This window comes from Desmodus rotundus, chromosome 7, assembly GCF_022682495.2.
Source record: "Desmodus rotundus isolate HL8 chromosome 7, HLdesRot8A.1, whole genome shotgun sequence".
Classification (NCBI taxonomy): domain Eukaryota; kingdom Metazoa; phylum Chordata; class Mammalia; order Chiroptera; family Phyllostomidae; genus Desmodus; species Desmodus rotundus.
The window spans coordinates 81,766,538-81,782,566 of record NC_071393.1 but is presented as its reverse complement, the minus strand read 5'-3'; the positions used below and the strand labels follow the sequence as shown (position 1 = coordinate 81,782,566).

Sequence of the window (16,029 nt, the reverse complement as noted above, 5' to 3'; positions counted from 1 at the left end):
CATTTTGTTTCCCTATAACTTGTATCCATAGGGGCTGAATAATCTTCCAAAGTGGTTGTTGACTATTCAGGTAGTATTAGCAACAGGGACGGGTGATTTAGATTTGTCATTTTAGACTTTTACCCTCTATAGTTTTCCCCCTACCTCTGCCTTTGTGTGTTAACACCTGAATCTGTGCGCTGTGGGAGTGCCAAGGCAGGTCAGGTGCAGAACCTGGGTAAAACATGAGTGTACTCTCATACACATGCATGTGTGCATATGTGGCTTTTAAGGAATAACATAACTTGTGCTCCATATATATTGATGTCTCAAAATTGCTTCTTCTAACCCAAAACATATTTAAGACCTATTTTTTTCTTCTTGACATTTGAGATGCTTACTTTCATGTGGGATCAACTTTTCTCCAGAATTTTAAACTAAGAGAACTTTCCATTTTTGTTTTTAATGAAGTAAACAGACAACAGGTAGTTAAAATTTGCCTCCAAACAAAATGGCATATCTCCCTTTTTAGGACTGGGATATAAGCAGTTGTTGAACGCAAGTGTCTGGAATGACTCAGGATTTACAAGCCAGCTTCCCTTAACCAGTGTATTGTTAGATTATTTACAAGACTAGGGGTTGGGGTTTTTTTTTACATTTTTTATTATTGTTCAAGTACAGTTGTCTCCATTTTCTCCCCACTACCGCCCCCCCCACCCCGCCCCAGCCATCCCCACTGAAATAAGCCAGGCCATGAAAGACAAGACTAGTTTTAATGCTCATTTCTCTTCTTATGGTACACCATAAACCTTTTAAACTCAGACAAAAATCTTTTAAAAAATGTTTTTATACTTCTCCCCTAATTTTGAAACTCAAGTTTTCCTTTTTATCTGGACTTTAAGGTTAAAATATCAACAGACTCTATGATTTTTATAAACTATATTAAACCACAAGCAAATTTTAAAATCTTTATAATCAGTTAACATGTAGCTTTTAAGTACCTATGTGCAAATTACTGCACACAGTGCTGTGGGGAGATAAAAATTAAATAAAGAAAGATAGTAGTTACTCATACACAAGTTCAAGTTGATAGTTAACAAATGACATGTTCCAGAAATAAAGTATTAGCCAGATGCATGAGCTAGTTAAACTTTAATTTACACCTCTGTCATTTTGCTACCACTTCACTGTTACCCATACTTAGAGACAATGAAAGAGTAAACCTTAAAACGTGGCAATAAGGTAGCATTCTGAAAATTAAGCCAGTAAAATCTCAACATTGTGCTTTTCATTATGCATCATTAAAAAAACAAGATATTTGCATGGCTAAAGAGTGAAGAAACTCCCAAGACACTTGATGGCCAGAGATATAAATTCCTAATGTAGTAATAATTTAAACATTGTGTTATTATATTGTTACTGTTTGTACTTTATACTGTATGGAGAAAGACTATGTAAACACAAGTGGGGTAGACAGCATGTGGCATATGATAGAGGTGGCCCCAAAAAACAGAAACTGGCGGTGTTTTTACAGAACTCTCCAGATTTGATCTTTGTGAACTTGGTTTCATAATAATTTAGATAACATACCTTTTAAAACTATTTTACCTCTCTTTACTTTGATGCAATCCTCACCAAGCAACTTTCTAGTTACTAATTTAGCTTTCAAGATAATTTTTCATGGTCTTTCACAGGGTGACTGCAAATCTCTGCCCCAGATATGTTGGCCCTTGATTGGTAGCAGTGATCAGGCGGGCCTGGATAGCATAAAAAAGCAATGTGTTTTCTTGTATTATAAAATGCTTGAGTATACTCTATTGGGTGACATGGAAATGTCATGAGAAGTGAATAACAAGAATTATAATACTTCTGAGGGTCACTAATTTGAACAAAACATTTGCAACTACATTTGTATTGTGCTTAAACATTGACATGATGCTTTGTAGTGAGGTATGCTCATTATTCTGTTACTGACCTGGAAGTGGATTATCCATTTATTTACTGAATTCTTACTGAGTGCTTACTTTGTGCCAGACACTGCTAAAGGTACTTTGAGATATGCAAGGGAGCAAAACAGGTAAGATCCGTTCTCTGTGAAACGTATGGCCTGGTGATGAGAAAAACACAATGGACTAAGGAAACTGTATGGCTAGTGTTGAGCAGTGAGACAATTGGACAGGTAAGGTAGAGCCAATTGTTTGACAGCTTTGGATACTATTTTAAGGAATTTAAATCTAGTAGGATATAAGGAGCCAACATGGGTTTTTCAAGAGGCAACTGAAACAGCCAAAGTCACATTTAGGAAGATCAAGGAATTAGGTAGCATCTGAGATGAGAAGGAACTTGAGACAGAAGAATGAGTAGGGAACAATGGGTAACCTCTAGACATGAGTCTAGACACTGATGAGGTTGTAGAAGAACCAAGAAACATGCATCTGAGATATTGAGAAAGAAGCTAGCTGAGGTTTGGTGATACTAGATAGTCAAAGGGAAGTAGAGACAAGAATAAAAGCTGACCAAATTTTGGGCATAAATATCAGCAAGAATATTTATCCACTCCTATGTACTGTTGGTTAAAATACACATTTAGAAAATTTTTCTGAAAATCAGTTTTTCAAATTGCACTTTTAAAGGAATTTTTGGTCCAATATGTCTGTTTCTTTTTGTTTGTTTGATATTTATTTATTTATTTCTTAACTGTTGTTCAATTGCAGTTGTCTGCATTTTCTCCCCACCCCTCCACCCCACCCCTTGGTTTTGTCCATGTGTCCTTTATAGTAGTTCCTGAAAACGCCTCTCCCCATTGTCCCCTCCCCACTCCCCCCTGCCTTTCCCTTCGATAGCTCAGCTGGTAGAGCAGAGGACTGTAGTGGTTTCCCTTCATATTTCTATTTCTTATAATCATCTTAAAGAAATAACCAGAAATATAAATAAGAATGTACAAAAAATTATATTTATGTTAGTGAAGAATTTGAAACAACCAAAATAACCAACCATAGAAGATCAGTTTAATAAAGAAGAGTAAAGTAGAAACCCGCTCATCTAGTCTAGAAGATTCATTAATTTGGTCATTAATAGAAAAATTTTATTAAAGTGGGAAATCATTAAATTGATATATACATGCCTTAAAAATTTTATTTCAAGCATTACATATGTCCATCTGTCAATATCTGATACAAGGTTATGGCCTTTCCTCTGAGTATGATTCTAATAATTATATTGACCATTAAATAATATCTACAATGTCTAGTTTGAATTTCTTTAAAATGGACTGAGATTTCAATATCTACCAAGCAATCTAAGTATATAACTCTGGATTTTTACTTCTCTTCTCCTGTTGTCTTCCCGTACGTAATTTAACATTTAAGTTTTTAATCACTTAACTTTGTTCATCACCACTCTATACGCCACTCGGAGAACTTTGGCTTCGCTTTTGAGTAATATGGAAAATAACTGCAGTTTTAAACACAAGAATTCCATTATCTGAAATATAATTTAACAGAATCAAACTGGCTGCTCCTTCTGATAATTAACTCTGGGGTGTGTGTAGGGGAGGGGACTTTGTGCACTTTGTACTCCATGGTTGTTCCAATGCACTCTGTCTAGTGTTCGCATTTCCTTTTAGCCTCAATTATGAAAAGCAAGAATATGGATCCAAAAAGCACTGAAAACTTTAGAATCATATCAGAAAGTATGGGATTAGATAGGAAGCAGCATAAGTCTTAGGGTGATTAAGGAAGAAACAAGGATAAAGAACCAGGTATAGTTCCTAAAAAGATTTCCCCTTCCCTGCCCCAAGTAGCCAGCGGCTCTCCGATGCATAGGCTAATTGGAATTCCCTGGGAAGTTTTAGAAATACCATTGCCTGGGCCCCATCCCAGATACAGTGATGCAGCTGATCTGGGGAGGGGCCTAGAAATCATTTTTTTTTTTAAATCCCAGGTAATTCCAGTATACATCTAGCAGTAAAATCAATTATTTTCAAGTCTTTAGGGGTCTTCTTATCCTTAGATGGTCTTGTGGAACTTGTGGTTAATTGCCTCCACCATCCAAACTCTCTCTGGTTCAAGGAATTTCAATTGGCATCTATGATCTCACTGTCTTGAGACAGGGCAGTAGAGGGGAGGATTATCTTCAGGTTGGCTCTGAAGGCAAGGTCATTTCCTTCGTGTGGAGGCAAAGTATATGGTTAGTTTTACAGCTATGTTAGGACTCCGAGGAGGCACAGCTCAAGCTAATAGGCAGTCCAGAACTGTGGTTCAAATCTTTTCTTAGAGAACAGACCACACAGTATCCTTCAGGGAAGGATCAAGAATGTTGTCACATGGAATATACCTAGTTCTTTCTCTGCTGAGTGGCTCACCCTGGAAAGCCATGAATTACTCCTATTAGGCACTAAAGAACTTGTGTTTGGCACTGGCCTTAAAACCATCCAGTTTATGGCTTAAAATGGCCTCCAATGATCCCTGCTTTCTAGTGATTGTTCCCATATGTAATTCCCTACCCTTGACTATAGCAGAAGTGATGGAACGTTACTTTCAAGATTAGGTTATAAAAATACAGTGGCTTCCCTTTTGGGCAAACTCTCTCATTCTCTCTGATTCCTTGCTCTATGGGAAACAAACTGCCGTGTTTTAAGTTATGCTATTGAGAGGCCCATGTGGTGAGGAAGTGATATTTTGAACCAGCAGCCAGTGAGGATCTCAGGGGATTCCTCTCTGAGCTGAGCATTGAGATAATAATACATGTCTGCAGGCCTGGCCAGCACCTTGATTGCAGCCTTGTAAAAGATTGTAACTAGTGACACCTACTGAAAACATGGCCAGGCTCCTGAGCACATAAACTATGGGGTAATAAATAGTTGCTGTTTAAGCCACTAACTTTTAAAATAATGTGTTATACAACAGTAGATAACTAAGACATGGCTGGATTGACCAAGAGAAAGGTCTGCCATCGTCAAGCTACATGTTATTATTCAGCTCACATTTTAATTATTAGAATATAAATGTGCATAGCTCCTCATAAATTTAATAATGAGGATTTAGAAACTGAAACCACACAATAATCAGAAAGTAAAAAAAAAAATAAGAGCCATCTTCTCAGGTGAGAGTAAATACAAGTATTATTGGGAAGAAACTAGGACTTTGTTATTTCTAGCTTCCTGTCAAATCTCCTCAACTCAAAAGTAATAAATTTTCTTGACAAACCATTCAAAGTAAGAGGATAAATGGGACCATATGTGAGCTTAAAGAAACATCACCTTCATTGAAAACAGCTGTTTAGTTGAATAAATATAGGAGTAAAAATAGAGTAGCCTGACAACAATGCTGAAACAGTTAGACATTAAGTTTTAATGAACTATTTCATGTTAAGATACACAAACCACAGAGGCCAATTAAATATTCTCTAAAAACTCTGTTCCGGGGTGATCATGGAAATGGGTAAGGCTGATGACCATCTGGTACCCACAGGTTAGTCACAATGACCTGCATCTATTCTGATAAATCAGTAGTATACGAGGTCTGTCCAGAAGAAGTCCAGCTATTGTTAATATAACAATAACTGTGCAACATCCATGTGACCTGGCAGCCAAGGAGAGTGGACTGGAGTGCACTTGCCTGAACAATGATGACTTCACTGTACTAGTCAGTGGGGGTGGTAGATGCCATTGAGTGAGCATGCATACTGGGTGGCCATAGCATTCAAAATGACTGAGCAAATAGAGCAACGAATCAGCATCAAATTTTGTGTTAAGCTTGAACATTTCTCCACAAAAACTATTGGGATGATTCAGAAGGCCACAGCTACAGGCAACTGGTGATTGGCAGCCTCATTATGACAACAATCCTGCTCATGCATCATGTCTCTCATAGAGTTTTTAGTGAAACATCAAATCACCCAGGTGATGCAGTCCCCCTATAGCCCAGATTTGGCACCCTGAGACTTCTGGCTTTTCCCCAAACTAAAATTACCTTTGAAAGGGAAGAGATTTCAGACCATCAATGAGATTCAGGAAAATGCAATGGGGCAGCTGATGGCTGTTGGGAGAACAGTGTAAGGTCCCAAGGTGACTACTTTGAAGGGGACTGAGGTGTCATTGTCCTATGTACAAAGTTTCTTTATCTTGTATCTTCTTCAATAAATGTCTCTATTTTTCATTGTACATGGCTGGATACCTTCTGGACAGACCTCATATTCTGATTGACCATTAACCACTCATTCTACATAGTTACATATTTTTAATATTGCCATTGTTCTTAGTGAACTTTAGATAACATTTTGGTTTTCTTTAGCCATGTGATATCTATGTGTAAATTGGACTATGAGAGGGTACAGGATCTCTTGTGTCTTATTCATGCCCAAGTATATGGCACTAGGGTAGTGGTATAAATGAAGTCCCATGATAAACCTTGTACATCTTTCTGATGCATAACTTTTACTCACTGGTGTCAATTTCATATTAAAAAAACACAAATGTATTATGAAATAAAATGCAAAAATTACATGTGTCTTAAGAGAGAGGATATTTTCCAGAAAAATTATGTTTTTGATGGGTGACCTTAGACTCTCATTCTCTACCTCTATTATTGTCATTTCAGTAGAAAATTGTGAGAGGCACTGATTTAAGGTATTTGTTATGGAGTCACGTTTACTACAGTTGGTCCCATATTCCATCTCTGTGTTCTCTGTCACTCTGGAGAACCAAAAATGCAACTACAGAGATGGAAAGTAAAAATTTATCTCCAGCATGTCTGCTCTTCTATCAAGTTGAATTTATAGCCAACTCAGAGGCTGACAATTTATATTTCAGCTTTTTTATGTGAAAATATTTTAGTTCACTAATTGCTTTGAATGTAACTTCTTGCCCTGGCTGGTGTGGCTCAGTTGGTTGGAGCATTGTCCCACAAACTGAACAGATTGTGGGTTCCAGTCCCAGTCAGGACACATACCTACCTTGCAGGTTCAGTTCCTAGTCAGGATGCATGGGTACATGGGAGAGGTAGCCAATTGATGTTTCTCCCTCACAGTGATGTTTCTCTCCCTGTCTCACCCGCATTTCCCCTCTCTCTAAAATTAATAAGCATTTCCTCAGGTGAGGATTAAAAAAAAGAATCTTTATTACTTGTATTACTAACAATTTATAGTCTTAATTTTTTTTCTTCCTAATTATTGGAAACCTATGTATTTAACAATATTCTCTTTCAAAGACCATTTTAAGAAAAAGTTAAACTGTTTATATGGATATTGTGCACAATGCTCTCTATTTGCAAATAAAGGGGTACATGTAAGTGTTGAATAGGAATTAGGATTATAAATTGCATCATTTCTTTCATTTTTGAGTAAGATCATCACAGTATAGACTAATCCATTGTGTATGAAGTGAATTACCAAAACATGTCATGTTTGCATGCCAAATGTAAAGATCATGTCTCAATAGATTTCTTTACATGAGATCACTAGATAGTAATCCCAACAGTCTAAGAGTAGGAAGCACATGCTAAGTGCCCTAGATTCTTGTGACAGATCTCTACCTAACCAGCTATATGACTTTGGATGTATCACAATCTTCATTTCCTGGTCTGCATGTGAGTAAGAGGTACTTAGGCCCCTTGCAGTTTTAAGATTCTAGAATTCTAAGCATATGTAACTAGTGCAGATTTTCTAAAATTTGCATGATAAATGTAAAAAGTGGGGGACAGATAATTAAAAGTGTTTCTAGAAACACTACCAGATTGGAGTTACTGCTTAAATATTGATTTAATTCAGCATTGCTGTATAATTTAATCATAACTTCATAGTCAAAGAATATTAGGTCCTAACAAGCTTGTATCTTGTATGTATATACACTATTTCTGCTTAAATTTCATATAATCATGTTCCACCCTAACTTTTGCCTCCTTGAACAACCAAAAGAAGGACAACAACAAAATTGAAAAGAAAAAATAACCAGAACTGCCAAAAAATCAAACTGTATGGAAGTCCAACAACCAAGGAGTTAAAGAAGAAACATTCATTCAGAGCAGTAGGAGGAGCAGAGAGGACAAGTGGCAAGGCAGCAGGTAGAGGACTGGGCAGGCAAGACAGCAGCTGGTGGATCAGGTAGTTTCATATTTGCATGCAGATAAACCAGAAGGAACAACTGGGGAGTGAGAGACTGTGCAACCCAGGGTTTGGGCATGGGGAAATAAAGCCTCAGAACCTCTGGCTATAAAAATCTGTGGGGGTTGCAGCAGTGGGATAAACTCCCAGCCTCACAGGAGAGGTCATTGGAGAGACCCACAAGGTCCTAAAATGTACTCAAACACACCCACCTGGGAATCAGTATCACAAGGGCCCAATGTGCTTGTGGGTAGTAGAGGAAGTGACTGAAAGCTGGAAGAGAGCTGAGCAAGCAACACTGTTCCCTCTCAGAACCCTCCCCCACCTACAGCACCACAATGCAGCAATATGGGTTGCCCTGCAAATTAGAGGAGAAAGTGAAGGCTATGCAAAGTGAAATAAAGTAAAATATACAGGGAACCAACAGTGAAGGGAAGGAAAACTGGACTCAAATCAACGATTTGGAGCTGAAGGAAGAAATAAACATTCAATCAGAATGGAATGAAGAAATAAGAATTCAAAAAAATGAGGAGAGGCTTAGGAACCTCTGGGACAACTTTAAACTTTCCAACATCCAAATCATAGGGGTGCCAGAAGGAGAAGAGGAAGAGCAAGAAATTGAAAACCTATTGGAAAAAAAGGATGAAGGAGAACTTCCCCAATCTGGCAAAGGAAATAGACTTTCAGGAAGTCCAGGAAGTCCAGAGAGTCCCAAAGAAGTTGGACCCAAGGAAGCACACACCAAGGTACATCATAATTACATTATCCAAGATTAAAGATAAGGAGAGAATCTTAAAAGCAGCAAGAGAAAAAGAGACAGTTACCTACAAAGGAGTTCCCCTAAGACCATCAGCTGATTTCTCAAAAGAAACCTTGCAGGCAAGAAGGGGCTGGAAAGAAGTATTCCAAGTCATGAAAGGCAAGGACCTATATCCAAGATTACTCTATCCATCAAAGCTATCATTTGGAATGGAAGGGCAGATAAAGTGCCTCCCAGATAAAGTCAAGTTAAAGGAGTTCATCATCACCAAGCCCTTATCATATGAAATGTTAAAGGGACTTACCTAAGAAAAAGAAGATGATCAAAAATATGAACAGTAAAATGACAACAAACAACTATCAACAACTGAATCTAAAAAAACCAAAAACAAACAAAAATGAACTAAGCAAGAAACTAGAACAGATTCACAGAAATGGAGATCACATGGGGCCTTATCAGCAAGGAGGGGGAATGGAGAGAATAGGGGAAAAGGTACAGGGAATAAGAAGTATAAATGGTAGGTACAAAATAGAGAGGGGGAGGTTAAGAATAGTGTAGGAAATGGAGAAGCCACAGAAGTTATATGTATGACCCATTGACATGAACTAAAGGGAAGAAATGCTGGGGGGAGGAGGAATAAAGGGGAGAAAAAAATGGGAAAACTGTAACGGCATAATCGAAATGTATTTTAAAAAAGTAAAAATAAAAATGAAGTAAAATTCATCTAACTATGAATTTTCTTTGATAGTCAAACAATGAATTAATCTATATAAAAATTGATTACAGACAGACGTTCTGCTAGGCACTAAGGAGATAAATGTGAAAAACTTAGGTCCTCTTCTGCCCTCACACATTCACAAGACTCCGTTCACAGAAGGCTGATCTAGGAACCTAGGCTGGTAAGGCCCTTGAGTCAGATAACAGTGAAAAATATCTTGGCACCTCCCTGGAGTACGTCTGAGAAAGAGCGGTTCTTTCTAGCTCCTTGTAGCCTGGTCATGTAGGTGAGCCACAAGAAAATCAATTGAATCGTCGTTTCTGTTGATTTAGCCATTTCATGTAACTCTGTCCTGTAAATGCATTACCAAATAATATTTATATAAAACAGAGGATATTGAATGACAAGTATTTTGAATTTAAAACCACCGTGGTGAGCATATCAATAGTATAATTTGGATAAATGTTGACCTCCTATTAATTATATATAAAGTGCTACCAAAATCTGCCAATGGAAGACTTTTGTGTAAATTTATTTTTCTGATAAGCACATTATCTATAGCCTTTTTGATATTGAGGGCTTCAAGACCCTATTTTGGGCATTGTCCTCTTGCCATCTAACAGGGAAACAACTTTTGATGCTGCCATACTCTGAATGTCAAGGTTTCTAGAGATTAGAAAAATTATACTAACTTTAAAATATGCACGTTTTTAAAATATGGTACGACTGATAAACTCAAATGTAGTCTACCTTTCAATCCTGTAAGTTCTTTTAACTTACATGATTCAATTTTAATTGACGAGAGTATGTGGCGAAACATATTTCGCATTTTTGCTGTTCCCTGTGAGCCGCCTATTGTAAGAACTGCTGCAGGCTGTCGTTTTTGTCTGTCATCCAGCGTTTGCTGGCCCGAGTGCTGTGTACTGGACTCGGTGCTGGTCACGAGGAGGAGGGAAACTTGCAGCTGAGCCAGCCTGTTTTGTTATTGCTTTAGAATTAAAAGCATATGAAACAGATACAGCTTATTAAGGTTGTTTTTTATAAATAACATAAACTTAACAAAACAATAAAGTTCATATACAACTTAAAATAGAGTTTAATGCTATAACCACTGAAAAAGCATGATTATTTGTGGGAAAAACATTATTAAAAGCCATATTCCTGAATATGAATTATATAAAAGATAGATTATATTACTTGAATTTTAACTTTTAGGGATTATAAAATGTCATTTGTGGCAAGTGAGATGAAGTACAGTATTATCATCATTATTGCTATTTATACACAAGATTTTTGAAAGTACCCTTGTAGCAATACCCTTTCAATTTGAGTAGCATTCGGAATTTTGTTCCCATTAATAAGCACAAAAATATTCTAATCATACACTTTTATAAAACCACCTGTTTGATTTAATTCCATAATAGAATTTTTGAGAGAATATTCCTTCTTTTCTGATCAGTGTTTGAGTGAATTATGACTTTTTACTAGAAAGCATTTCAAATACTGCTCATCTTCCATAGTTAGCATTGGCTTGATTATCTGACAAGTCATTCCAGCAGCCTTCAGGTCTGACACATCTTATATAACATCATCTGCATATTATTATTATAGCAGCCATTGAATAAGCAGATAGGAATATTTAAATAATCATTATCAGATAATCAAATCTAACATACTCTTAAGGGTAAATTAATTTAAGAAAAAACATTACTATTACTAACATCATGATTGTACAACCAGTTTTACAATTTTTTACAACTTTTAGTTACTAAATCTGATTTTTGTGTTTATTTTTCAAATCTTTCTTTAATGCAGTCTCTTAAAATAAACATAAATGCGCAAGTCCAGCTTGATCAGTTTTTCAGTAGTTTTCCAGCCTTTCTTGGTTACTTAAAAAAAAAGAGAGAAAAGGAAAGGAAAGGAAAGAAAAGAAGAGGAAAGAAAACAGTCCACTTAAAGAAATCTCCCTGCTGGAACTGGTTTCTTATATACCATATGTGATTAGGTTATTGCCATAGGAAGAAAGTGAGCTGTTTTTTGTTCTTTCTTCGTTTTTCTCCCTCTTACAGGAACCCCCTTTTGATTTAAGGCAACAAACATTTCTCCTCCACTGTGTGTCCATTTAGCTGATGCATATGTGTTGTAGTGGTTTTCCAGAATTAATTCTTTGAAGTTGCAATCTTCATTGCATTCTTTCTGTTAAAACAACAAACAAATGACATTATCCAAATGATTTTTAGAGGGACTCAATTAAACAAAGAGGAAGCAGTAATATTTAGTAGAACTAAAACATGTATGAGGCGGGTGTAATGAAGTTAATTAGATATAGGTTCTCATGTTTGCAAAAATAAATGACATCTTAATGTTTTTTTAAAAAAAGGTAAAATGATACATATTTAGTTATGCAACAGATTTCCAAACATGTGGCTTTTGGCAGTCAGTTGCTACTGTTCTTTAATATTAGGAGCTATTTCCCCTTAATTAGCAGCTCTCATGTTACTATGCCCAAGTCACTCAATCCCTGACCACTGAGACTTGGATATAATTAGCACAGCTTCTGCCTCCCTCAGCTAAAGACCGATTTCACAACCATTCTTCATTTTCTACACTGTCTGCAGTAGTGATGGAAAATAAAAAGTTAATTTATTTGTTCATCCATCCAACTACTCATTCACTCATTTGGTTAAACCTATATTTTTATGTAATTAGCTTGTGCCAGCTATTGTGCTGAGCTGTGGGAATGCAAAGGAAGGTCAATTTTTTTCTGTAGGATGAATGGTTACATATTTCACATTGTAATAAAGTGGGAACAATGGGAATGCTTGCAGTTCAAAGCCCATGTTTTTAAGATTGATGTTCATAAACAAACTTTTGAATTTTTTCCCAAGAATTTTTATGTCAGCAATGTGCAAATTGGGTGAACTTTAACAAAAACGGCTTTAATACTGATAGACGGAAATTTTAGATTTTAAGTACCTAAAATGCACATGGAACGGTAGAACTGGAAGACACCTTAGAGATTAGTTAGTTTAACTCAATTTATAGATGAAGAAACCAAAGTCCAGAGAGCTAAGCAATTTGTCCACTCACTCAGAAAACATTTTTCTTAATGCTTGAACATAAAATATTGTAATGAAATTGTTAAATTATATGGTTAGAGAGAAATTAATTCCATTTTTACTTTTCAGAAAGGAAAGATGTTCTTGATAAAAATGAGTTTGAAAAATTAAGGCTAAGCTATCAATTATAAATACCTTTGCATAGAGTTTTCCTTCCTTGTTCATTGCAAGAAAATATTCACTCTCCACCCCTTTGATTGCCACAATTCCAACCTCCACTGTCCTGATTTCCATGATATCTGCAAGGAATCACAGAAAGATATGTCAGTTACTCATTCAGCTTTGCAGGTTGTGCAAGAATGACCATTTGTCTTTATTTCTGTCTTATTAGGAAGTTGTTACCATTATTAATGTGATTATTTAATTACCCTGAGCCCCCTTTAACCCATGCACACAAATCCCAGATTACTAGTTCTTATTAAGTATGTGCAAACTACTGATTTTTTTATTTTGTGGAAAAATATATCTGAATTGAAATAAAAAGTTACATATTTGAGCTTAGCTTTTTCATCTCTAGAGTTACATTTCTTTTTTTAATCAATTAATTTATTTTTATTGTTGTTCAAGTACAATGTCTCCATTCCCCCACCACCCATCCTCACCTCCCACCCTCGACCCTACCCCCTTTGGCTTTGTACATTTCTAATTTACAAGAGTAATAACAATAATAGCTAAGATTTAGTGAACTCATGCCAGATGCTAAGAATTGTTCCAGTGCTTATGTGTTAACACATCTACTTATCACCAAGACTACGGAGACATGTGCTCTTGTTATACCCAGTTTACAGATCAAGAAACTTAGGCACAGAGAAATTTAGTAATTTGTCCAAATTCTCTTAGCTGGTAAGTGGCAGAAGTAGTATTTGAACCCAGATGGTCTGTCTCTTAATCATTATATAATACTATAAAAGTATGTAATAAGCTAACATCTTTACTTTTCTACTTAAACTTTGTCTTAAAAATTAGTGCTAACAGAATATCTCTTGAATATACTGGAATTGAATAAAAATCCAGTTAAAGCAATTGTAAATGATGGTAAACAGAGCCTAGTCGTCAAAAAAATTAATAGTCAGTTTTTTGATACATGAAAAGGTAACTCAAAACCAAATTATGAATCCTCCTCATATATTATTTTATAAATTTATACCTTTCCAATTGATTGTTTAATCTTTGTTGAAATTACTTTTACAAAACATGTGTTATAGTTACCACAAGATTGTTAACCTATTATTTTTTATTATATATCTCTTACTTGTGTGCTATATTTTAATGGCTCATACTAAATACAGTAAAACCTTAAGAAATTTTTTAAATTGATTTTGGAATTAAAAGTTTAGTGAACTTTTTTATGTAATGGCTGTTGATGATACTTTCAACATGAAGATGCAAACAAGGGACATTCTCTTTCCTGTGCCTCGCGCAATACAAAGAGAATTCCAAGTGAAAATGATCTGCACAAATTGAGACTCCAAAAGCTGTTTTCTAAGATATTCATTTAATTAAAGGAAAATCTGGTGTTTTAGTCCATGCTTTTACTTCATTCTCTTACTTATTATTTTTGCTTCAGTTTTCCTGTTTGGAGGATAAAATCGTTACCCCCTTTACTGGGACTGATGCAGCCTAGTTAATATTTGTCATCTGTCGCGCACATGTGCTGCGTACAGAAGCCATTTTCCAGTCTCCTACCCTTGGCCCTTGTCGGGGCTCCAAATGAGCATTATGCAGCTGCTCATCTAGAATAAGGGTCTATGAAGAAAATGCAAAAAGATGGATATTAATCTTTTTAAGTGTTTATGAAGCATTGTCAGAATGCATAGTACCGTACTGTAATTTTAGGGTACAAATTAAGAAAAATAGCCCTGGTTTCTGAATTCCAGAAGTTAAAAATCTAATATAAGCAGCAAACACATCTGTAAATATACCTTAAGTGAAAGAGAAAAAAATTTTTTTGGAAAACACAGCCCCGAAGAGGAGGCTAAGGGAAATTTTAGCAAGAGTTTGCAAACATATGAAGGCTGTGATGCTGATGCATTTGTGCAGCGTTTAGCAAATCCTCACTGAGAGCCAGTTCCGTGTCAGGTTGGTTCAGAGACAAACCAGCCCTCTTGGAGCGCTCTCTCTGGTGACGGGCTCTTCTTTGTGTTCATTGAAGGAATATCAGCTGGAAATAATTTACTATGCCACAGAGTCTGATTAGGGTTAAATGTGTACTAATATAATGAATAATACTGAAGAAATTCACTGATTTAACATAACTCATAATTTGTAATACCTTCAAAATTGAGTAAATACATCTATTTAAAGATATATGGAATAGTTGGTTTCTAAAGATCATACCACTGTAAAATGATATGAAGTCAATGTTTTCTTTATTTTCAAGTCCATTTACTCCTACTTTTCCGCCCTTTATTCAATATTATATATTTTTCTTTGATAGAAAGAAGAGTACTGATGAATAGGCTTAGGATGTCTTTCATACTCAGTTGTAATTAGGGAATGGAATCTGTAATGTTTGCTGACTTGTCTTTTTTTAAAATTTATTTATTTTTTTATTCAGTTACAATTGTCTTCATTTTCTCCCCATCCCTCCACCCCACCCCAGCCAGTTCCAACTCCCTCCCCCACCTCTACCCTCCCCCTTGATTTTGTCCTTGTGTCCTTTATAGTAGCTCCTATAGACCCCTCTCCCCACTATTCCCTCCCCACTCCCCTCTGGCTATTGCTGACTTGTCTTTAATAGGCCAGCTGTGCAGACAATATAACTTTTGATAGAAGCATTGCTAATTATGACATGTAGACATCTTCCCTTTTGGGTCCAGTCATGACAATATGTTCATATTGTCCGACTTTGAAACCCTTTTGGTCTCTGTCCCCTGCCTGTACATTGCTCATTTTATCTTTATTGCCCTCTGACAAGTGTCACCACTTAGAAAGTGATGAACATTGTTAATCGTATCCCTCCACATACTGGGTTCAGGCTATCAAAGAACTTTAGGTTTTTAACAACCCAGTTCAAAAGGGAGCTATCTGAACTGAGAGCTTATCAAAATAGATACATGGATGGCAAATAAGCATATGAACAGGTTCAATCTTTAAAGATTCTACCCTTAACTGGCATTACAATAGACTTGAAAATGGTAAGGTTCCTGATTCAGTAGTGTTCTTAATTGTTTGATGTATTTAAAAAATATCATTCACTAGGAAATCAACAGATTTAAAAGTAGAATGCCTAGAAAAGCGTTAAGTAGTGTTGGCAGAATCAATAACCTCTCAACCTGACCTTCTAGTCTGTTTTCCTCTCTTTTATTCAAGAAAACCCCAGAATGAAAAAAACTAAAGTTCAAGTGCAGAAT

General features: G+C 36.1%; 2 protein-coding genes across 2 annotated transcripts in view; one reads left to right on the top strand and one right to left on the bottom strand.

The window, feature by feature from the left end:
- The window catches only part of FAM227B (family with sequence similarity 227 member B), a 220,170-nt gene that overhangs the window by 57,141 nt on the left and 147,000 nt on the right, over nucleotides 1-16,029 (top strand). The window lies entirely within an intron of this gene.
- FGF7 (fibroblast growth factor 7) overlaps nucleotides 10,630-16,029 on the bottom strand; it is a 71,347-nt gene continuing 65,947 nt past the window's right edge. The window contains exons 3-4 of the mRNA XM_024568180.4: nucleotides 12,812-12,915; nucleotides 10,630-11,753 (exon numbers count right to left, since the gene is read on the bottom strand). Coding sequence (XP_024423948.1) covers nucleotides 11,559-11,753; nucleotides 12,812-12,915 — 299 coding nt within the window. The 3' untranslated portion in view covers nucleotides 10,630-11,558. The remainder of the gene's footprint in view (nucleotides 11,754-12,811; nucleotides 12,916-16,029) is intronic.